The 23,164-nt window shown below is 42.9% G+C and overlaps 1 protein-coding gene across 2 annotated transcripts in view; it reads left to right on the forward strand.

The window, feature by feature from the left end:
- synpra (synaptoporin a) overlaps window positions 1-23,164 on the forward strand; it is a 380,152-nt gene that overhangs the window by 349,247 nt on the left and 7,741 nt on the right. For both annotated transcript variants that reach the window (XM_043708256.2, XM_087994404.1), the window contains one exon: window positions 19,853-20,044. In XM_043708256.2, the coding sequence (XP_043564191.1) occupies window positions 19,853-20,044 (192 nt within the window). The remainder of the gene's footprint in view (window positions 1-19,852; window positions 20,045-23,164) is intronic.

Below are 23,164 nucleotides of genomic sequence, written 5' to 3' on the forward strand. Positions count from 1 at the left end.
GCATCAGAGGCTGAGAGGTGACCTGATAAGAGTATATAAAATTATGAGAGATGCGGATTAGGTGGATAGTCTGAGTTTTTACCCAGATTGGAAATGTAAAATACTAGCAAGCATAGGTTTAAGGTGAGAGAGGGCAAGTTTAAAGGAAATGTGTGACGGAAATTTTTAAAAATGAGTGATAAGTGCCTGGAACGCACTGCCAGAGGAGGTGGTAGATGCAGATACTATAGTATGTTTAAGTGGCATTTAGACGGACCCATGAACATGCAGGCAATAGAGGAATATGGATCTTGTGCAGATTGGTGGGATAAGCTTATAATAGAATCAAAGTTGGCACAGACATGGTGGGCCAAAGGGTCTGTTCCTGTGCTATACTGTTCGATGGTCTGTTTCTAAAAGCAATGTGTGGAGATCCTGCTCGAGCCTCACCTGCACACACTTCCACATACGTTATGTATACGGGTACAGAATTAGTGATGATTCCACACATCTCTGGAGGCAAACGTTCACTCTATCACCTTTTCCAGGGACTGTATTGCTATTCAAGGCTGGGAGCTATACTCTGGGCAGTTCATATGTCCACTGTCCCCATAGTGCAGTAGTAGCCAAGAGAAGTTGCAAAATGCACTGTGTCTCTCAGCTTGTGTATTGTCCTAAATGATGTTCAAACATTTCAGGGCAACATAGCAAGAATACAAACTCTGAAAGTTGAACATTAACCAATGTTGGAAGGGTCAAAAGGCAGTGCTTCAGGATTCCTCTCAACCATCTGCCCACCATAATTGCAAGCATTCTAAAAATGTGATATCATATGCTGACTGAAGTCTTAAAAACTAACTAATTTTAACATCATGTGATATTAGTCTCCTGTCTCACTGACTGTTGCTTTTTACTTAATTGTTGGTTGAACCTGTAATGCATAGATGCTTAAAAGTGGGATCAGCTGAATATACCATGCATACAACCATATTGATAAGGAAACATTAATTCAGCAACAGAAGGCTCATGGACTACAAAACATAACCAGGTCTACATACACTTTAAACAGAAACTGCTTTCCATAAAGTTAATAGAAAATTATGCAATTAAATGAAGTCCAAACCCAGCTCATTCTTCCTGGAAGTGGGTTCCAATTAGGTTCTCACCAGCTCCTCTTAATTGATGATGCATTGATTCATAACGCTGTCTTGGATAGCTCTCCTGGTCAATATCCTTATCTCATCTTGAATCTCAGAAGATCAGAAGTCACGACTCCAGGTTATAGTTCAACAAGTTTATTTGAAATTCCAAGCTTTCGGAACGTTTTCAGATGATGAAGAAGCAGCGCGATAAAAGCTTGTGATTTCAAATAAACCTTTTGAACTATAACCTGGAGTTGTGTGGCTTCTGACCTTGTCCACCTCAGTCTAACACTGACACCTCAGGAGATTAGTCAATACTCCATTTTCTCTGCTTCTAAGATCAGCTCCAGCTGTGAAGGGCACAGCTTGCTGTGGTGATTCTCTGGGCTACACTGGAGAGAAACCATACATGTAAGTCTCATCCTAAAGAGGCCTATAGTCTGTTCCATTCTGACACTGGTGGAAAAGCATGAGCAGCATTGTATTTTCAGTCTGCATTATACCCTTAGCTTGTAATGAGGAGACTTAAGCAGCTCAGGCACAGGGATTGGTGGCTTCCCCAGGTGCAGACTACTTTGAAGTGAAACTGTGTTATTTTACAGCACTCTATCAGCAACCTGCAGAGTTTCTCAATAGAAAGGGTTTTGTAACGGTGTCATGTTTTCAGAGGACAGTCCTCAGCTCTGAGCGACCATCCCTCTATGGCCCAAGGACCTTGGAAGCAAGCAGGAACCTGTGAGTTCTCTAGTACATACACATCATGGCAGCCATAAGGATATTTGTGGAGACCAACAAAATCTGCCATTGATGGTCACATATAATCTGATGGAGTGGAAGCCTTTTCTGTTGATGAATTCAGCAGAACAGTGCCCATGGAGCATGCAGGGACTTGGCAAGATGGACAGAATTGGATAGAGGCCTGGTGAACCAAGCAGCAAGATGCTGCCACCAGGTTAGCGCTCAGAAGTTCATGTTGGGAATTGGCACCATCTAGTTTTTCAGGGAAAAGAAGAAATTGTAATCTGCATAGAAATCAGGTGATTTTAGATTATAATGGAATACAAAAAGTAGTTAGCACTTATTTGTGAGATTCTGATCTTGATGTCTAAACTTTCAGTGGAAAATTGAAAACTAATTTCTTGACAGCAAGAATTTTCTTTCTTTTTTTTGCCATTTCTTTTTTTTTCATTTCTTCTGCCAATCTTTCCTACATTTATCACCATTGCCATGCCAGTCAAGGGAGGGGAACATTCCAACCCCAATTTCAGGATCAAATGTACACAGTGCAAGCATAGCAGATTAAAAAGTCAGGGTAAATCAAGAAGGTGGGGAGATGTTAAAATTGGGTTCCAAAAGCACACGGAGCATTTAATCACATGATGTCACCTTGAGACTGATTAGCAAGGTTAGATATCATGGAATACAGGGAGAACTAGCCATTTGGATACAGAACTGGCTCAAAGGTAGAAGATAGAGGGTGGTGGTGGAGGGTTGTTTTTCAGACTGGAGGCCTGTGACCAGTGGAGTGCCACAAGGATCAGTGCTGGGCCATCTACTTTTTGTCATTTATATAAATGATCTGGATGCGAGCATAAGAGGTATAGTTGGTAAGTTTGCAGATAACACCAAAATCGGAAGTTAGTGGACAGTGAAGAAGGTTACCTTAGATTACAACAGGATCTTGGTCAGGTGAGCCAATGGGCTGAGAAGTGGCAGATGGAATTTAATTCAGATAAATGCGAGGTGCTGCATTTTGGGAAAGCAAATCTTAGCAGGACTTATACACTTAATGTTAAGGTCTTGGGGAGTGTTGCTGAACAAAGAGACCAAAGAGGGAGTGCAGGTTCATAGCTCCTTGAAAGTGGAGTTGCAGGTAGATAGGATAGTGAAGAGGGCGTTTGGTATGCTTTCCTTAATTGGTCAGAATATTGAGTACAGGAGTTGGGAGGTCATGTTGCGGCTGTACAGGACATTGGTTAGGCCACTGTTGGAATATTGCATGCAATTCTGGTCTCCTTCCTATCAGCAGAAAATTGTGAAGTTTGGCAGGGTTCAGAAAAGATTTACAAGGATGTTGCTGGGGTTGAGGATTTGAGCAATAAGGAGAGGTTGAATAGGCTGGGGCTATTTTCCCTGGAGCGTCAGAGGCTGAGGGGTGACCTTATAGAGCTTTATAAAATTATGAGAGGCATGGATAGGATTAATAGATAAAGTCTCTTCCCTGGGTTGGGGGAGTCCAGAACTAGAGGGCATAGGTTCAGGGTGAGAGGGGAAAGATATAAAAGCAGCCTAAGGGGTAACTTTTTCACGCAGAGGATGGTGCATGTATGGAATGAGCTGCCAGAGGAAGTGATCAAGGCTGGTACAATTACAACATTTAAAAGGCATTTGGATGGGTATATGAATAGGAAAGGTTTGGAGGGATATGGGCCGGATTCTGGCAGGTGGGACGAGATTGGGTTGGGATATCTGGTCAGCATGGACGAGTTGGATGAAAGGGTCTGTTTCCGTGCTGTACATCTCTATGACTCTACGACTCTACTCAAACGTACATAGATTCTCAAGGAACAGTCAGCGCTGCAGGACTCAACATACAGCATTATTCCCCTATGGAGAATTGACTTGGTTTATGCAGTACCACTTGAAAATGTGATATGTAAACAACTTTCTTCCACTGACTCCCCAATGTTACCAGTAAGCATATACTGGTAGAAAGGAAAATCCTTGCCTTGCAAGAAATCACTTTGCAAGAGATCTGCATGAAAAATGGTTTGGATCCATTAATCTCCAGATTATAAATCTATCCAATTCTACTGTGCCACTCTGCTTCATAAACAATTATACACACAAGCCAGCAACACAGGCTGAGACTAAGCAGCTAATCAAATCCCAAAACAAGACCAGTTGTGGGGTCAAAGGCTATCAGATGAATATTTACGAGATCGGTGCTTTGTTCCCATTGATGGATGGCAATACCTCATTGACAGTAATTACCATACATCTGCATTTTCTACAAGCTATTAAACCCAGTTGTAATGGATGAGTACACAATAACTGAAGTGCTAATTATCGAAGGCTAGGCTGACTGGCAGAATCTAGGCTGATTTTTGTTGCTGGGATGTTTCAGCAGTTCAGTATGCGAAGCATGCAATCTAATTTGTAACTTGTATCTGTTGCAAAATCTTTTGCAAATGTATATATGTAGTTATGTTTTCAACAGCTGTGAATCAGCTTTAAACTATGCACTGCCGTGATTAATCATTAATTTTGACATAATTTATAATGAATCTGGAAAATCTGAGTATTTGGTATTATTCAAAAATTACCAATTGGTTAGTTGTAATTATGTTACATTACATGAATTCTAATCAATTAAATCTGATTACTTTAGATGAAATGCTCAATCGAATGGGTTTCTGCTAGATCTAGATAAATTCAATTATGCTATTTTTAAAATATTTTAATAAGTAAATTCGCACAAGATGAGCAATTTGAGCCACTTTTTTTTGTCTATAACATATGATTTTGAGACCTTAATTTATGTCATGGCATTTATGTGGTTACATATAAGCTTTACTAACAGAAACTAGAAATGTTTTCTTCATTTGCCAATATAGCCAGTTTGATATTTTATCGCTTTTAAGTTTGAAATGAAATGATTCATAAACAGATTTCTTTAATTAAACAAAAATATTGATTTATTGTGAAAATAAAACTGACACCATACAGACATGTGAGAAACAAAGCTTCAATAATTTCAGTCCGAGACAAGATCTGAATCAGAAGTGTCATTTATTTCACACTTGCAAGTGGGTGTGATGTCCTGTGCCTATAAGGCAGAGGACATACACACTGAATTCAACAAATACTCGATATTTATATAATTTGGTCCTACATATTTTTTCTTATTTCATTGTTTCCCCCCCTGTTTACATCCTCCACTTCCCTAAGACTGGCCCCATTACTCCTGTTTATCTCTTGCCTTATCTGGCCTTGTCTGTGACAAAATGCTTATATCTGGCCTCACAAGGCTGTTTGACCTCATCCCATCCTTTGCTTACCATTATCTACTCCCTCCATCTGTGCTGCCTCTTACAGCATCTTATCACTAAGCCCTTTTAATTGGGGTTTGTTCCTGTGTTTCTGTAAAAGTGGGAAATAGATGTTTATACCTACTGTTTGTACAGGCATATCTAGCTTAACTTCATCCCCCCACAACATCTTATCTATTTGCCCATAATATCTACCATTGTTTTGCTGTCACGTTTCATTCTGGCATACAATTTTAGCTAATACAAAAACAATTATATATTTCCTCCACATCGTTTCCATTCTTGTTGACTCAGCTCTTGGCTAAAACAATTACACACTGGTGTGAGTTCATTTACTTTGTAAAATGGAATTGCAGAAGTAACATTAATTTACCTATATCCCACAGACATAAAGCCAATCAGCATACTGTTTAAAACATGAAGGCTTAAATGTCAACCCTTCCAAATACCTCAAAACACACACACAAACACACACCAATTCACATCAGGAAAGGGGGAAATGGATTTCTCTCTGCAGAGATTCACTTTAGGGAAAAATAAAAACAAAAAAATCTCTTTTGTCTAGTGATGGTTATTATTGAAGGCAAAAGGATAAGGTGTGAAATGTACCAGTGACTGTCAGGCTGGCATTCAGGGGTTGTGTAGATGAATGTTTCCAAACCTGGGCAGCAGTTTTTGGGATCAGAAACAACTGAGGACTCTTCTGTAAGCTGTTCAAGAGATCAGGTTTCACACTGGATTCACAGCAAGAACTTTTTCAGGCAAAGAAATGCTAAGATGGCAAGTTGTTTCCCTTCAGCAGACTGATCACAAACTACTCCAAACAATATTTAAAGTAACCTACAACCTGACAGTTATAAATCCAGGCAAGTGATCTCCAATAAACAATTATCACAAGATATCTGACTACTCATTTAAACATTTTTATTGTTGTTGAACTCTCAAAAAAAAATCCAGGTGTCCACAATCCTTCAACCTCAAGTCCACAAAAAATATTAAATATAAAGTCTTCAAGACATGAACAATGGTGATGTTCCAACTCTTTGGCACATCTGTACCGATTATCTCCTAATTTTGTAGAGGAATTATATGTAGAGTGTGGGATCCATGCAGGATTATAACTAGCAAAAGGGAATTTACTTTGCAGAAAAGGAAAATTTTACTGAAGAACTGGAAGGAAACCCTAATAAAGGGTAAAAATAATTTGGAAGATTATTATAAACCTGTAGCTACTATAAATCAATAATCATCTCCTCTATGTTCACTCATACATTTAGCTTCTAAAAGATGAAATCTACAATTGACAACCTAAGCCAAGATCTATTGAAGCCTTTATTCCACCATTTCTCGAATCAAGAAAATTCAAATAAGGTCTCTAATGAGAGAACCAGCCAGTAGATTTTACCAGCTTTTTGGAGATGCACTGGGAATAAGAAAAATATCATTGGTAAAATACCAGTATCACAAAATATTATCAACAAAGGAAACTGGTGATGGGAAGTCAATTAAACTAACAACATTGTAAAAGGAATAAGAACAAGAGGACATAGATTTAAAATGATATGCAAAAGAAGTAAATGGAAAAAAAAATCACTCAGTGAGTTGTTAGGGTATGAAATGCATGTCCCGGAAATGTGATGGAAGCAGTTTCAATTGAAGCATTCAAGAGGGCATTGGATAATTATCTGGGTCAAAAGTAATATGCAAGGGTGTGGGAAAAAGCAAGAGATTGGCACTAAGTAATGATCCTAGACAGGCACGGCAGGCCAGAGAGGGACAAAAAACTGCAGATGCTGGAATCCAAAGTAGACAAACAGGTGGCCACAAGAACACAGCAAGCCAGCCTAAAGAAGGGCTACACCCAAAACATTGGCTTCTGCACCTCCTGATGCTGCCTGGCTTGCTGTGTTCTTCCAGCTTCTTGCTTGTCTCCTATGATAGGCCAAATGACCTCCTTCTGCGCTGTAACCCTTCTGAGGTTCTGTGATTTTTTGAAGGGGATAGTTCCTGGTCAGTTCTGATCCTCACTATCATTTTACTGGCCTTGGGATGGGCCCTTGCTCCGTCATGAGAGCATTATACCGTCATGAGAGCATTATCTTTGAACCCATCAAGTCCTTTAAAATAAAAAAAATCTTACCTTTCCTAAGTGATCTTCTATAATCCATTTGAGAACTGGCAGCTCAACCACTCACTGTCCTGTACAATAGAGATTAACATGACTGGCACATGCTTAAGCCTCTTTGTATATTAAAATTGTAATTGGGATCTGATAACGGGCAGAAATTGGGCAGCCAATAGTTGAATTTAAATATTCATCCACCCATCGCTTGTGCAAGCCTGACATCTGTCCATCCCTGATCACCATATCTTCTGCTCACACAGGAAGTGGTGAAGAGGTAAAATCTATCTTCCCCTGTATGTTCTGAAGGATATTAGTGTTGAATTTTATTTTTTGTATTGTGCTGTAAAATTGTTCTACCTTCAATCAGTCTCTGCAGCGCAACTTAGCAAAACAGGATGGGGGTGAAGCCTACATCCTCCCACTTCCTTGTTTATTTCTGTGAAATTTCTACAAGCTTTTCTTTGGCTGAGGGGTGTTGAAACTGCAGTGTAGGGGAGCTGAAGTAATGTCAGTAAATACAGTCATTAGTCAGGATGCTTCAGCGGTTTTATTGTTCATATAGTGCATGTTGATTGAGCTCCCTCCAAGATGAACTAACTGTGCATCAGTAATGCCGATGATGTCAGTACTTATTGTTAAAGCAAACATTCAACAGATTAACAGAAATGAAAACAAATATAAAAGAGTATTAAGACTGAAGAGCTGTTATGTATTGTTCAAGGTAAATATGTGACTCAAACAGTTTTAAAATGCTAGAAAGTTGGTTTATTCATTCAGTCCAAAGGATTTTTACAAATTCATTAAGGACAAAAGGGTAACTAGGGAGAGAATAGGGCCCCTCAAAGAACAGCAAGGTGGCATTTGTGTGGAGCTGCAGAAAATGGGGGAGATACTAAATGAGTATTTTGCATCAGTATTTACTGTGGAAAAGGACATGGAAGATATAGAATGTACGGAAATAGATGGTGACACCTTGAAAAATGTCTATATTACAGAGGAGGAAGTGCTGGATGTCTTGAAATGCATAAAAATGGATAAATCCCCAGAACCTGATCAGGTGTACCCTAAAACGTTTTGGGAAGCTAGGGAAGTAATTGCTGGGCCTCTTGCTGAGGTATTTGTATCATCGATAGTCACAGGGGAGGTGCCGGAAGACTGGAGGTTAGCTAACGTGGTGCCACTGTTTAAGAAGGGTGGTAAGGAACAAGCCAGGGAACTATAGACCAGTGAGCCTGACGTCGGTGGTGGGCAAGTTGTTGGGGAGAGTCCTGAGGGACAGGATGTACATGTATTTGGAAAGGCATGGACTGATTAGGGATAGTCAACATGGCTTTGTGCGTGGGAAATCATGTCTCACAAACTTGATTGAGTTTTTTGAAGAAGTAACAAAGAGGATTGATGAGGGCAGAGTGGGAGATGTGATCTATATGGACTTCAGTAAGGTGTTCGACAAGGTTCCCCATGGGAAACTGGTTAGCAAGGTTAGATCTCACAGAATACAGGGAGAACTAGCCATTTGGATACAGAACTGGCTCAAAGGTGAAAGCAGAGACTGGAGGCCTGTGACCAGTGGAGTGCCACAAGGATCGGTGCTGGGTCCTCTACTTTTCATCATTTATATAAATGATATGGGTGTGAGCTTAAGAGGTATGGTTGTGAAGTTTGCAGGTGACACCAAAGTTGGAGGTGTAGTGGACAGCGAAGAGGTTACCTCAGATTACAACAGGTTGATGATCAGATGGACCAATGGGCTGAGAAGTGGCAGCTGGAGTCTAATTTAGATAAATGTGAGGTGCTGCACTTTGGGAAAGCAAATCTTAGCAGGACTTATACACTTAATGTTAAGGTCCTAGGGAGTGTTGCTGAACAAAGAGACCTTGGAATCCATGTTCATAGCTCCTTGAAAGTGGAGTCACCGGTAGGTAGGATAATGGTGTTTGGTAGACTTTCCTTAATTGGTCAGAATATTGAGTACAGCAGTTGGGAGGTCGCGTTGCGGCTGCGCAGGACATTGGTTAGGCCACCGTTGGAATATTACGTACAATTCTGGTCTCCTTCCTATCGGAAAGGTGTTGTGAAACTTGAAAATTTTCAGAAAAGATTTACAAGGATGTTGCCAGTGTTTGAGGACTTGAGCAATAAGGAAAGGTTGAACAGGCTGGGGCTGGTTTCCCTGGACCGTCGGAGGCTGAGGGGTGACCTTATAGAGGTTTACCAAATTATGAGGGGCACGGATAGGATAAATAGTCTTTTCGCTGGAGTCGGGGAGTCCAGAACTAGAGGGCATAGGTTTAGGGTGAGCGGGGAAAGATATATAAGGGACCTAGGGGCAACTTTTTCACGCAGAGGGTGGTATGTATACGGAATGAGCTGCCAGAGGAAGTGATGGAGGCTGGTACAATTGCAACATTTAAAAGGCATCTGGATGGGTATATGAATAGGAAGGGTTTGGAGGGATAGGAGCCAGGTGCTGGCAGGTGGGACTAGATTGGGTTGGGATATCTGGTCAGCGTGGACGGGTTGGACTGAAGGGTCTGTTTCCGTGCTGTACATCTCTATGACTCTAAGATTTTGTAGCTTTCAGTCTGTGAGCTAAAATGTGAGTTTTTCTTCTAGAAAGTCAAAAGGAACAAAGGGAGAAGCCTAATCCTCAAATTGTCAACTACAAACAGGAACAATGAAGAGCAATCATGCTACATGTTTGGAATGAATGAAGCAAATTTCAGAATGTTCTGATTCTGAATTACTAGCATCATTTTGAAAACCCAAACTCTGTTTTACTGGACCTGAAATGTTAACTCTGCTGTGTCTCCACAGATGCTGCCAGACCTGCTGAGTTTCTCCAGCTATTTCTGCTTTTGTTTCTGCTTCACTTTGGTGTTCATATTGGCTCTAACTCTACATGCATTCTTCAGTTGCCAGAATAGGCTTCTACGTACAGCAAGTATTTGACAAATAGGACATCTACACATCAGCAGAAGTCCCACTGTCTTAAGCAGTTGTTGTCACCTCACTCCTCTACTGCAGTGAGACCTTAGTATGCATTCGTAACAGCAGTAGCGGAATTCCACAAGCAACGTTTCCAATGTGTTCTCTGGATTCAATGCAAGGAACATCAAACAAATGCTAATGATCCTTTTGTAGTCAGTTCTACAAGTATTCAGGCAAAAGTCCTACAAAACTGACTATGATGTTTCTGAAAACCCTCTAGCTAACCTGACCCTTTTTTTTAAACTCAGCCAATATTTCCAGGAAGTCAAAGGAAATACTACAAAGGTCCTCTGTAGCTTTCCATGAAACACAACAGCTTGGCATTAATGACTGAGTTGAGATTGCCACAAATTGTTCGGAACAGCAACAACTTTTCCTTTAAACTGCATCATGCTTTGACTCCAAGCACCTTAATGAGAGGAAAAGTGGCAGCCGAGAAGGAAAGAAGAGAAAGTCAGTCCTGCACTCAGGGTCCCAGTAGCTCATGGAATGTCTTGCCCCACGTGGCCAGAGATCTGTGGACTGAGAATCAGCCTCTTTAGCCACATGCAAACCCAAAGCAAACACACCACAACCCTGAGCAGATGGCATCTTCTGAACAAGGGACAGTGTTATTGCATTGTCAACCTACACGATCCTTCTGCCACACAACTGTGCTGTGAATGAAACCTTAAGTAAAAGCGGTGTTCATTTAACAGAATTGCCACAGTATTGTTACAGAATAACAAAGCCAAATTTAGACCAAGAATTGGAAAGGTATTGCTAGCATTTGGCAGTACAGTGGCTTAGTGTGGTTAGCACTGTTGCCTCACAGTGCCACGGACCCAGGTATGATCCCAGCCTTGGGCGACTGCCTGTGTGGAGTTTGCACATTCTCCCCATGTCTGTGTGTGTCCCTTCTGGGTGCTCCCACAGTTCGAAGATGTGCAGATTAGATGGATTGGCCATGCTAAATTGCCAATAGTGTCTCAGGGGATGTGCAGGCTAGGTTGGTTAGCCACGGGAAATGCATGGTTACAGGGATAGGATAGTGGTGTGTGTCTGGATGGGATGTTTTTCAGAGGGTTGGTGTGGACTTGATCGGCTTCCATACTGTCGGCATTCTATGATTCTATAATAATCAGGGAGTGCAAGTATAAGATCTATAGGATTGATGGTCGCATAACTTTGGGACCAAGTGACCATGGGCCCAAACTGGTCACTAAATTAATCAGCAACTATCAGCTACAGGGAAAAAAAAGTGAAGACCAAGTCAAAGTGGTCACAAAGGTTTTATTTTTTTTAATGTATATTTCTTCCACTGTTCTGTACCTCTTATTTCTTGATTGTCTCTCTTTCTCTCGCTCCCCACTTTTAAATCACCTTTTTCCTCTCCTCTTCCCCCTTTGCTACCCTTCTCCCCTGTTTTCCATTTTGCCTCTGCTTCACCCATCCCCCCCATCCCCCACATATTTTGTCACATAGCACTGGCTTCAGCCTTGATCATTCACAGCTCCTAATCTCCCTATAATCTCTCTATGCACTGTCATTATCACCTCTTTATTGCTACCTTTGCTTCTGAAGCCATGACTCACCTTCTCTCAGCCTCGTATAAATACCTCCCTATTTCTCCCTTTTTTTAGCTTTGACATAGGGTCATATTAGACTCGAAATGTCAGCTCTTTTCTCTCCTTACAGATGCTGCCAGACTTGCTGAGATTTTCCAGCATTTTCTCTTTTTTGGTTTCAGGGGGAACCACTTACAGACAGACCAAGGGTTGTGTGTTGGAGAAGTATCAATCAGATTATCTGGCACCTTGATTTCCCGCCAGTGCCTGAAAACATGCACTTTACACTTCCTGGTATGACAACAGTGAAGGGTGTGAATACAACCCCTTTGAATCCAGTTCATGTTCCACAGAATATTCAGAAAGGTCCAGGGTGAGGTGTGATTTTTTTTAAAGATTTTTTTTTAGATTACATTACAGTGTGGAAACAGGCCCTTCGGCCCAACAAGCCCACACCGACCCGCCGAAGCGCAACCCACCCATACCCCTATATTTACCCATTACCTAACACTACGGGCAATTTAACATGGTCAATTCACCTGACCTGCACATCTTTGGATTGTGGGAAGAAACCAGAGCACCCGGAGGAAACCCACGCAGACACGGGGAGAATGTGCAAACTCCACACAGTCAGTCACCTGAGGCGGGAATTGAACCCGGGTCTCAGGCGCTGTGAGGCAGTAGTGCTAACCACTGTGCCACCGTGCCGCCCTAAGAACAAACACCTTGAAGCCACCCCCTCAGTGAAAGACTCACTGCAAACACTCATGGCAGAAGACTGTGCAGTGATTCAGAGATCCAGCCTGACCTGCAAGACTTATCTTTGTGGAAGAGAGTCAGCCCTACGTCAGAGAGATCTCTCACGATTGCTCGCTTACTTTCTTAGCACTCACTCACTTAGACCTAACAGTAAACTCTCACCATCCATGCCTTGCTGTACCTTTTAGTGCAGTCACACAACCAGGCAGTTTGCCTTGCGGTCACATACCTGACCACATGGAGCAGGACATTCCATGAGGTATTGGGACTCAGAGTGCAGGACTGACTTTCTCTTCTTTCCTCCTACAAAGGTGCCTACCTTTGAAGAAGATTAGCAGGAGTGTTAGTACAGGAAGGAGAGAATGAGAATGGAGATACAGGCCATTCAGCCCAAAAAGTTCACACCTACTCTCTGAAGAGCATCCCATCCAGACTTACCCCTAACCCTGCATTTCCCATGGCTAATCCACCTAACGTACTCATCCCTGAACACGATGGGCAATTCAGCATGGCTAATCCACCTACATTCTTATGAAGTGAATAAACTTTTGAGGATTGTAGATCTGGAGGAAATTACAGATATCGGACATGATCATAGAAGGATTTGAAAATAAAAATGAGACCTTTAAAACCAACATGGGAGGAATCTTAAGGGGGTCTGAATGCTAAGAGATGGAAATGTGTTGCTGGAAAAGCGCAGCAGGTCAGGCAGCATCTAGGGAACAGGAGAATCGACGTTTCGGGCATTAGCCCTTCTTCAAACGTCGATTCTCCTGTTCCCTAGATGCTGCCTGACCTGCTGCGCTTTTCCAGCAACACATTTCCATCTCTGATCTCCAGCATCTGCAGACCTCACTTTCTCCTGAATGCTAAGAGCCAGAGCAAGATTTGTGACAGAATCAGATGGGAAGTCTAGCAACACATATATTGATGCCGGGAGCATCTTTCTGCATCTTCTATGCATTTAATAAAAATGGCAAAGTGAAGTTTTCAATAGACAGTGGCAAGTTGCCAATCAACTCATTAGAATTCAGCTTCCAATCAAACCAAATTCACTTAACAAGCTAGACCTTGAGAGGTCAGAGTGGGAACCTGGCAAATTCAGCTTGTCACTGGTCACAAGGAGCTTTCATGTTGCTCAGCATCAAGCAGCATTTTAGGACATGATCCATGGACCCCAGCTACCCATACGCCAATTTAGCATGGCCAATCCATCTAATCTGCACATCTTCGGACTGTGGGAGCACCCAGAAGGGACACACACAGACATGGGGAGAATGTGCAAACTCCACACAGGCAGTCGCCCAAGGCTGGGATCATACCTGGGTCCGTGGCACTGTGAGGCAACAGTGCTAACCACACTAAGCCACTGTACTGCCCAATGCTAGCAATACCTTTCCAATTGACAGACATAGTATCTGACATCTGGCGACCCCTCACAATCAGCATCGCTCTAACAAAGTACAGACCTACATCGCAGGGTGCACCAGCAACTTTCACTGAAAGGCTGCTGCAAGGACACTGCAGAGACAGGCACCCAGCTCACAGATTGACCATGCTGCATCTCACGATTGCTCACTTACTTTCTTAGCGCTCGCTCACTTAGACCTACCAGCAAACTCTCACCATCCATGTCTTGCTGTGCCTTTTAGTGCAGTCACACACCCAGGCAGCTTGCCTTGCTGGTCAGCAACCCTCAGTCAAAGGACCATACATCTTACTGTGTGGCAGTCTGCTACATCAATGTCACATCTGCTCCATGAGGGCCAGGAGTTTATGTGGCAAACACACTGTGTGCGCTGTATACAAGCAGCCGGGTTTTAGGGAAGTAGTCCTCACCAAAGTCGCAGAAGGCCCCCTTCAGTCAGGTGGTTGTGTTATTGTAAATCAAGGGCAGCCTCCAATACCAATCCAAGGGATTGGCCACAGTCAGGCCCCAGTAGTCCAGGAGGTGAGGACAAATATGATCGTGGAAATGCACAGCCACCCAGGGGCCTGGGCACCTCATGTCCAAGGTTGTCTGAATAGGTCTCTCAAGGGGTGGGCCACAGTCAGTCTGTTGGGGCAATCCATAGATTCTAGAGGAAGGAGGGTTGAGAGAGGGACAAGAAAGGCAGCTGCTCTGGGAAGGAGAGTCAGGAAACTGTTTTTCAGGATTGGGGGCTGCGGATTGGGAGAAATTGGGAGACAGTTGTGAAGGGGGCAACTGCATTTGTAAGCCGCAGCCAAAGAGCACCTTCCATCATGTTGGACATCAAAATATATGCAATGTAAAAGAAAATGGCTGTGACCAGTTCAGAGTGGGTGGAGGTGGAGCCTGCAGGACTCATCGGGGAGATCATTAAAAGGGAACAACATTATACATAAACCTATGCATTGTAAGGGACGCAGACACCGCTGGGTCATCCGTAATCGATCCCTGTTTGTGTTGCACCTCCCTGCTCCAGACATCAATGAACAATACAACTTCCATCACCAAGCCTGGACACAGAGGTTACAGAAAGAATAGGGATGTCATAGGACAAGGGGCAATGGTGTTAGCAGAACCCTATTGCCTCATAAGCATCTTGTTAATATTTCAGCAAACCAGGAAGACATTAAAATAGTCATGTAGAAAGGAAACATTGGCTTAACAATAAATGAGCTGAGGCATATGTGAAGACAGCAGTTCAGGCAGCATCCGAGGAGCAGTAAAATCTGCGTTTCTATGAAGGGCTTTTGCCCGAAATGTCGATTTTACTGCTCCTCGGATGCTACCTGAACTGCTGTGCTTTTCCAACACCACTAATTCAGAATCTGGTTTCCAGCATCTGCAGTCATTGATTTTACCCATATGTGAAGACAGACATTGTTAGGGAGTGAAATATTGACTTGGTGATGGAGGAGCTATAGGGTCTTATAGTCAAACATAACAACAACATTGTTATGACTGACTGAATCTCTGAGAATTGCCAGGGAAAGGAATTGAGTTGTAACCGGGGAATGGAATTTGTGGCAGGGACAAATATTTAGCACTCCCAGTATTTAGCTGAAGGAAATTTATACTGGATATTATTTAAGCAGCATGACAATCAGAGATAGTGGAATGGTTGAGAGAAGTAGCAATGAAATGGAGCTGAGTACCATCAGTACAGATGTTTTAGTTGACATTGTGTGCTCAAATGGTGCTACTTAGGTGCAGTGGGTATGTGTAATAGGTAAGCGTGAAATGTAAGGAGATCACAGATAGATCCATGATGGGCTCCAGATTTTATTTATTTTTAATTTTTTTAAATTTTTTTTCTTTTTTTTTCCGCGGAAGAGGGGCAGGCAGTCGGCCCTAACGACCCCCTCCACGGCCCACTGCCTGGCCCTGTTGATGGCCAGTTTGGCCAGACCCAGGAGCAGACCATGGGCTCCAGATTTTTTTTTTCACCTAAGTGCGGTAGTGCTGACACTTCTTTTTTTTTGTTGAATTCCCTGTGTTTTTTTTCTTTACCCCCACGCTACCACCTAAGTGCGGTAGTGCTTATTTTTTCCCCAGCACCCATGGTGTGTGTGTATACGTGTGAGACACAGTGAAAGACACAAAGTGCACGAACCTTTATTCAAATTCCACCACCAGGAAGATAGGAAAACACCCGGGTGGCCAGTGACAAACACTGCCCTTCACATCAAAGGGCAATGCTGTGTGATCAAAACAGTGAAGGGGAGGGTAGGGACTAAATCAAAATAGAGTTGGAGGGAGAAATGATGCACTCCACTCCCTGCGGCGCCCACCTCTCCCTGAACGACTCCAGGGTGTTGGTGGACACCGCGTGCTCCCTCTCCAAGGACACCCGGGCTCTATCGTAACCGCAGAAGAGGGGCAGGCAGTCGGCCCTAACGACCCCTCCACGGCCCGCTGCCTCGACCTGTTAATGGCCAGTTCGGCCAGGCCCAGGAGCAGACCCACGAGGAGGTCTTCAGACCTGCCCTCCCTCCTCCGTACCGGGTGCCCAAAGATCAGGAGCGTGGGACTGAAGTGCAGCCAAAAGCAGAGGAGGAGGTTTTTAAGAAAATCAAAAAGGGAGTGCAAATGCCCACACCCAATATATACATGGTCCATGGACTCCACAGCGCCACAGAACAAGCAGTTGGGCTGGGAGTCCGTGAACCACCACAATCTGCGGTTGCAGGGGACCACTGCGTGCAGCACCCTCCACCCCAGATTCCCCGAGAGAAAGGGGGAGGACTCCCGCGTAGAGAGCCCTCCACTGGGGAGGGCTCCAGATTTTTTTTTCTTTTTTTTTCTTTTTTTTTCTTTTTTTTCTATTTAACTGATCCCCTGTTTATTTTTTTATTTTTTTTAGGAAGATAGGAAAAACACCCGGGTGGCCAGTGACAAGCACTGCCCTTTCTGGACTGTGTTTATTTTTATTTTATTTTTTTTTATTTTAACCCCCACACTACCACCTAAGTGCGGTAGTGCTTATTTTATCCCCAGAACCCATGGTGTGTGTGTGCAGGTGTGAGACACAGTGAAAGACACAAAGTGCACCAATCTTTATTCAATTTCCACCACCAGGAAGATAGGAAAACACCCGGGTGGCCAGTGACAAGCACTGCCCTTCACATCAAGGGACAGTGCTGTGTGATCAAAACAGTGAAGGGGAGGGTAGGGACTAAATCAAAATAGAATTGGAGGGAGAAATGATGCACTCCACTCCCTGCGGCGCCCACCTCTCCCTGAACAACTCCAGGGTGTTGGTGGACACCGCGTGCTCCTTCTCCAAGGACACTCGGGCTCTAACATAACCGCGGAAGAGGGGCAGGCAGTCGGCCCTAACGACCCCTCCACGGCCCGCTGCCTGGACCTGTTGATGGCCAGTTTGGCCAGGCCCAGGAGCAGACCCACGAGGAGGTCCTCAGACCTGCCCTCCTTCCTCCGTACCGGGTGCCCAAAGATCAGGAGCGTGGGACTGAAGTGCAGCCAAAAACAGAGGAGAAGGTTTTTAAGGAAATCAAAAAGGGAGTGCAAATGCCCACACCCAATATATACATGGTCCATGGACTCCACAGCGCCACAGAACAAGCAGTTGGGCTGGGAGTCCGTGAACCACAACAATCTGCGGTTGCAGGGGACCACTGCGTGCAGCACCCTCCACCCCAGATTCCCTGAGAAAAAGGGGGAGGACTCCCGCGTAGAGAGCCCTCCACTGGGGAGGGCTCCAGATTTTATGGTGCAAAAGCAGGAAGATTAATGACTGTCAGTAATTCGTTACTTATGAGTGGATTAACATGACTGAACTAGTTCCACCAGTAGGACAATGGATGAGGAGGTGTGATCATTTATGTAAAAGGCTATAACGAGGTTTAAGAGAATTAAATGGGCTAGTTTAGTTTTGTCACAGTCATGAAGGATGCGATTTGTGACTTTGGTAAAGACTATTTCAGTATTATTGAATCTAATTGGAGGGGTTTAATTGTCGAGTTAAAGGAAAGTTGGGCATGATATCAGGAGCATAGACACATTAAAGGATTTTGAGCAGGAAGGAAAGTTGAAGGTGGAGGTGGAAGTTTGGAAGGACAGGGCCATCTGATGTACTTCCAGCATTCATTAATTTTGCTAATACTTTACAGCCTGAAGAATTATCTCAATGGCTTTGACTGAAGCAACATACTGTGTTTTCAAGCTTCTGTCAGATTACTAATGACTATTATTGAGCTGTGGGTGTACTGTCATCCTACAGTTCTGAAGTTTAATTATTCACATAGATAAAGCCTGAATTTCTGCTTTTGGCAGTTTACACTTATGGTTTCTACTGCTGTTCTGCCAGAGATACAGTGAAACTGCAAGGAACTCTTTTGAATTTTGAGATCATAAGTGATTCTCTTCCAAAGTTAACTGCAATTCCAGCAAAGATTTGTGTAGAAACAGATGGGGGTATTTTAACCCTCAATAGATGTGTTGATTGAATTCAAAGTGTGGTGCTGGAAAAACACAGCCGGTCAGGCAGCATCCGAGGAGCAGGAGAATCGATGTTTCGGGCACAATCACTTTTTTTGATGTTGATTGGAGTCAGGTTAAATGTTGAAATTTTAAAATCTCAAATTTAATTCCAGTCTGCTTACTTAGAAGTGTAGCAGAAACCAGACATGCAGTTAAGGGAGCCCATTCGCTTCCAAGTAGAATTTGTCAACTTAATGGTATATACTTTTATCCTGGTTTCCTACATTATGTCATGTTTCCCTGGTTAAGTTTTCCATGCCTGGGAAAATCCAGCAACTACAGGGAGGTAATGATAGCTTAGGGGAAAAAGCTAAGTGCCTTTGCAGCACTGCATGGGCGCCAATGAATAGGAGCAGCAGTCATTCCCCAGTGGCCCATCACCCATACTGACTACCTTTCAATGATTGGACCACTCACTCTCCAGATTCAGGGATAGTACACCCTCACCCCAAGTTCACACCAACACTGGGAGCTTTCTTTCTGATGGTTGTGAACTGCATTAGAGTGCTGCTGCTCAACAGCAATCCAAGCTTGTGAATCAGACAAGGATGCAATTTCAAACAAAAAGCATTTGCTTTCAAAGAATGCAGGGAAAGTTGGAACCCAGGTTTTTCCAACCAAGGCTGTTACCTCCCTCCCTCCCCTTCCCCTTCCCCCTCTGCCGCAATTGCAACACCCATCCCCATCAATACCAGAAGCCATATTTTTCTTTTATTTTTAAATTCAGTACCATTCCAATATATGAGCCAGAAGATTTTTGATTTCGGGAAATAGAACACAATTACATTAGATTGTCTGGTAAATGCCATCAGTATAAAATAGAACTGATATATATTTTAGGTTACAGTATTTTAAAATGTTGTTTTAGCCAGATTTCCATTCATTATTTAACAATTCCTACCAGCTATATAACCAGAGACATATAGCTGGTTATATGTCTCTCTCCTCCAACCCCCTTCAAATTTTACATTTTTAGGTTCCCATTTTTTGCTTCCATCATCCAGTTTATAGTCAAATTTGTAACTTCCACAGTAACCATAGCAACTGAAAGGAAGAGTAGACAGTAGAGAATCAGGTTGCTGTAGATTAGAGTCAATCTTCCTCCACTCTTAGCTACTTGGGGATGAATATATAAAGCTTCAATGCTCTATGTTTATACATTCATAAATATCATTACAATTGTATAAGTGGGTTTCTTTCATGAGATTTTATGCATGCAGTGATGGTGTGCTTTTAAAACAAGACTAATGTCATTTTTAAGTAATTGTTTCAAAAATATTTTCCAGGATTTCATTGTGACTGTGGTCTTCTCATTCATGTGGCTCGTGGGATCATCAGCCTGGGCGAAAGGACTCTCTGATGTCAAAGTTGCTACAGATCCTGATGAAGTGCTTTTACTCATGTCAGCATGCAAACAGCAGGGCAATAAATGCTCACCTGTCAGAGACCCTGCTATGTCAGGATTAAACACATCCGTTGTAAGTTGAAAACCAATATTGATAGATGTTTGAACAGCAGACTGGTTTGATGATGTGTTAACATCCCAGAGGTAAGATGTGGGTTAGCGCCTGTAGCCCCTCAAGGTAACTTCCCAAATTCAGCTCCTCAGGAGCAGGAAAGATGGAAGAAGAAGTAGCTCGGTCTTCATTTTGCGTGACCCTTTGTGTGTCAAAGTCCTGGAATCAAAACTCAAGACATTGCATGCATCAGTGGGCCAAAGGAAAAAGAAAGGAATAACAATAAATTGGGAAGTAATGATAGAGTGTTTTAAAGAGAATAAACATAAAAGGAGGGATGTTGATACAAAACATTATATAATAGTTGAGCATTGTCTTGTATTAGTAAAATGACTCGCTGATTCTTTAGGTTGTGATCCCAGGGTGTATGCCAGAATTGCACCTGATTATGTCCTCCAGCAATAACTCTGTATCAGAGAACTCTATCATTTTCATGGGATCTCTGGGATGCCTTAGCATGGATCAAGTGGGCATACATAATTTTGGGTAAATCTCTTGAACTTGAGCATTCCGTGATCATGGAACTTTGGTTTCTACCTGTCCTGGGAAGCTGGATCTTGAGATGTAGCCAAACCTCCAATCCTCATTAGGATCCCCCTGCCTGTAAATAGTAGAGCTGAAATTGTTTTGCTGTTTTGTTTAGGATCTAGCATCTCCACCAATTGGGCCATGTTGAGACCTCATCTAGGGTATTTTCCATCACAGGGGCTCACAGGAATTTAGGAACATGGTGGCAAAGTTTCACCAGCAAGTTCGGTGTGCAGTCTGGCAGTAGGGCCTTTTATCCCTCAACCTTCCACTCACTCCTCTCCTCCATCCATGCCAACTCATGCCATCCATCTTCATGATGTCTCATACCCTCCATGCCAAAGTATGACCCTTTATTCACCCTATAACTCCTCACACCCACAATACTAACCTATACCCCATGGCCCATTATATCCCAATGCCAAATTCATTCAACTCACAGCAACGTATGAACCAACATTCATCCATATCAGCCTTTACAGCCCCTGTATCAGCTTAGTACCAATTCAAGCCAACCCAGGACTAACCCTACCCATCATGCTTTGACCTTATATCTTCCAAACTAACTGACCAGTTATATCTTATATAACTTGGAAGACCTTATATCTTCCAAACTAACCAGTATCCACTGGCTGACCTCAGAAACTATGTTAAGTGGAAATAATACAACATTCCAAACATCTATTATAGAATTCACTAAATTAAAAAAACGCTGTCAATCATGAAGGCCCATTTAAAACCTCAAAGTACTTCAGTTACTTAATCACTCATAAATCAAACATTCCTTCAAGTGATTAATACAAATAACAACATACATTTATTTTTATAACACTGTGTGAAGACAATCATCCGTTTATAACCACTTGGAACTGTCAATCAAACTGTGTCCTTACAGGTCCCTACTATGATAATGATAGATTGTGGAAGGAGTGAATTAGATAATTTCTGTGATTGTAACTCTAAGGCTTATGATATCAAACATCTCTGAAATAGTAAGCAAGTTGTCTTTCAATTTACAACTACAGCAAGCTGATTCTTTTTAAAATTTATAGGACAGAGGATTAAATGGCTTGAAAGCTTGACAGTTCCAAAGAGCTTATCCACTTTTCCCATGCAATAATTTTACAGTTAACAATTCCAGAGGGGTACTGGAACCTTTCCAAAAGAGTATATGTGTTCTGTAAAGATTTCTAAGAAGTTCAGACATTTTCACAAATGTCTAAAGCCCACAAATCATGTTTCAGAAATTTGCATGATGAAGATTAATCCTTTGTTAGCAGATACACTTAAAATGTGCTGCTGCCTCTGTGAACGATAAATGTATAAAATACCCCCTGTTTCCATTCAGCCCTCATTAAAAAGATGGTTGTCTGTTTTGGGTGAAGGATATCTAGAATTGGAGCTCTGATGTCATTTTGGCGGAGATACTGAGCCCTTCCAAACTGGCAATACTTTTGGTCATTAACTCCTAGCTTTACTTATTCCTAACTTCACACCTAGGAAGAAATGAATGTAAGTTTTGCTAGTTCTCCACTGGAGTTACCCTTTACTCTTTCTCTCCTGCTCTAATGGCAAAACTAAACAAAACAGCAAACAACTTGGATTCTCAACGTACAAATCATAATCTCTTGTGTATCAAAAAATTATGAGAATATCAATTATCAATAATTTCACAGAAACACTGTGAAATGCACAACATAATGGGTATTCTCAGTACTGTACTCATTTTTGGAGAAAGTGAGGACTGCAGATGCTGGAGATCAGAGTTGAGAGTGTGGTGCTGGAAAAGCACAGCAGGTCAGGCAGCATCCAAGAAGCAGGAGATTCGACATTTCAGGCAGAAACCCTTCATCAGGAAAGAGGCTTGTGGGCCGGGGGGCTGAGAGATAAATGGGAAGAGGATGGGCCTGGGGAGAAGGTAGCTGGAAATGCAATAGGTAGATGAAGATGGGGGAGAAGGTGATAGGTCAGAGAGGAGGGTGGAACAGATAGATGGGAAAGGTGATGGACAGGTCAAGAAGACGGTGCCGAGTTCAAGGTTTGGGACTAGGATAGATTGGTGCGGGCGGGAGGGGAAATGAGGAATTTCTTGAAATCCACATTAATCCCATGTGGTTACAGTGTCCCAAGGCAGAAGATGAGGTGTTCTTCCTCCAGGCATTGAGTGGTTAGGGTTTGGTGATGGAGGAGGCCCAAGACCTGCGTATCCTTGACCGAGTGGGAAGGGGAGTTGAAGTGGTCAGCCACGGGGCGGTGGGGTTGGTTGGTGTGGGGCTCCCAGGGATGTTCTCTGAAATGATTCATCAGTTGGCGTCCTGTTTGCCCGAAGTAGAGGAGAGCACATCGGGTGCAACGGATACACTAGATGACGTTGGTGGAGGTACAGGTAATTTTCTGTTGGATGTGGAAGGATCCTTTGGGGACTTGGTCGGATGTTGAAGGATCCTTTGAGGCTTTGTGTCGGACGTGGAAGCCAATGCACCTGATGTGGTCTCCTGTATATTGGGCAGATAGGACGCCGACTTGCAGATCGTTTCAGAGAACATCTCTGGG

This window comes from Chiloscyllium plagiosum, unplaced genomic scaffold (assembly GCF_037043375.1).
Source record: "Chiloscyllium plagiosum isolate Xiang-an unplaced genomic scaffold, Cpla_swu_hap1 HiC_scaffold_14, whole genome shotgun sequence".
Lineage (NCBI taxonomy): Eukaryota > Metazoa > Chordata > Chondrichthyes > Orectolobiformes > Hemiscylliidae > Chiloscyllium > Chiloscyllium plagiosum.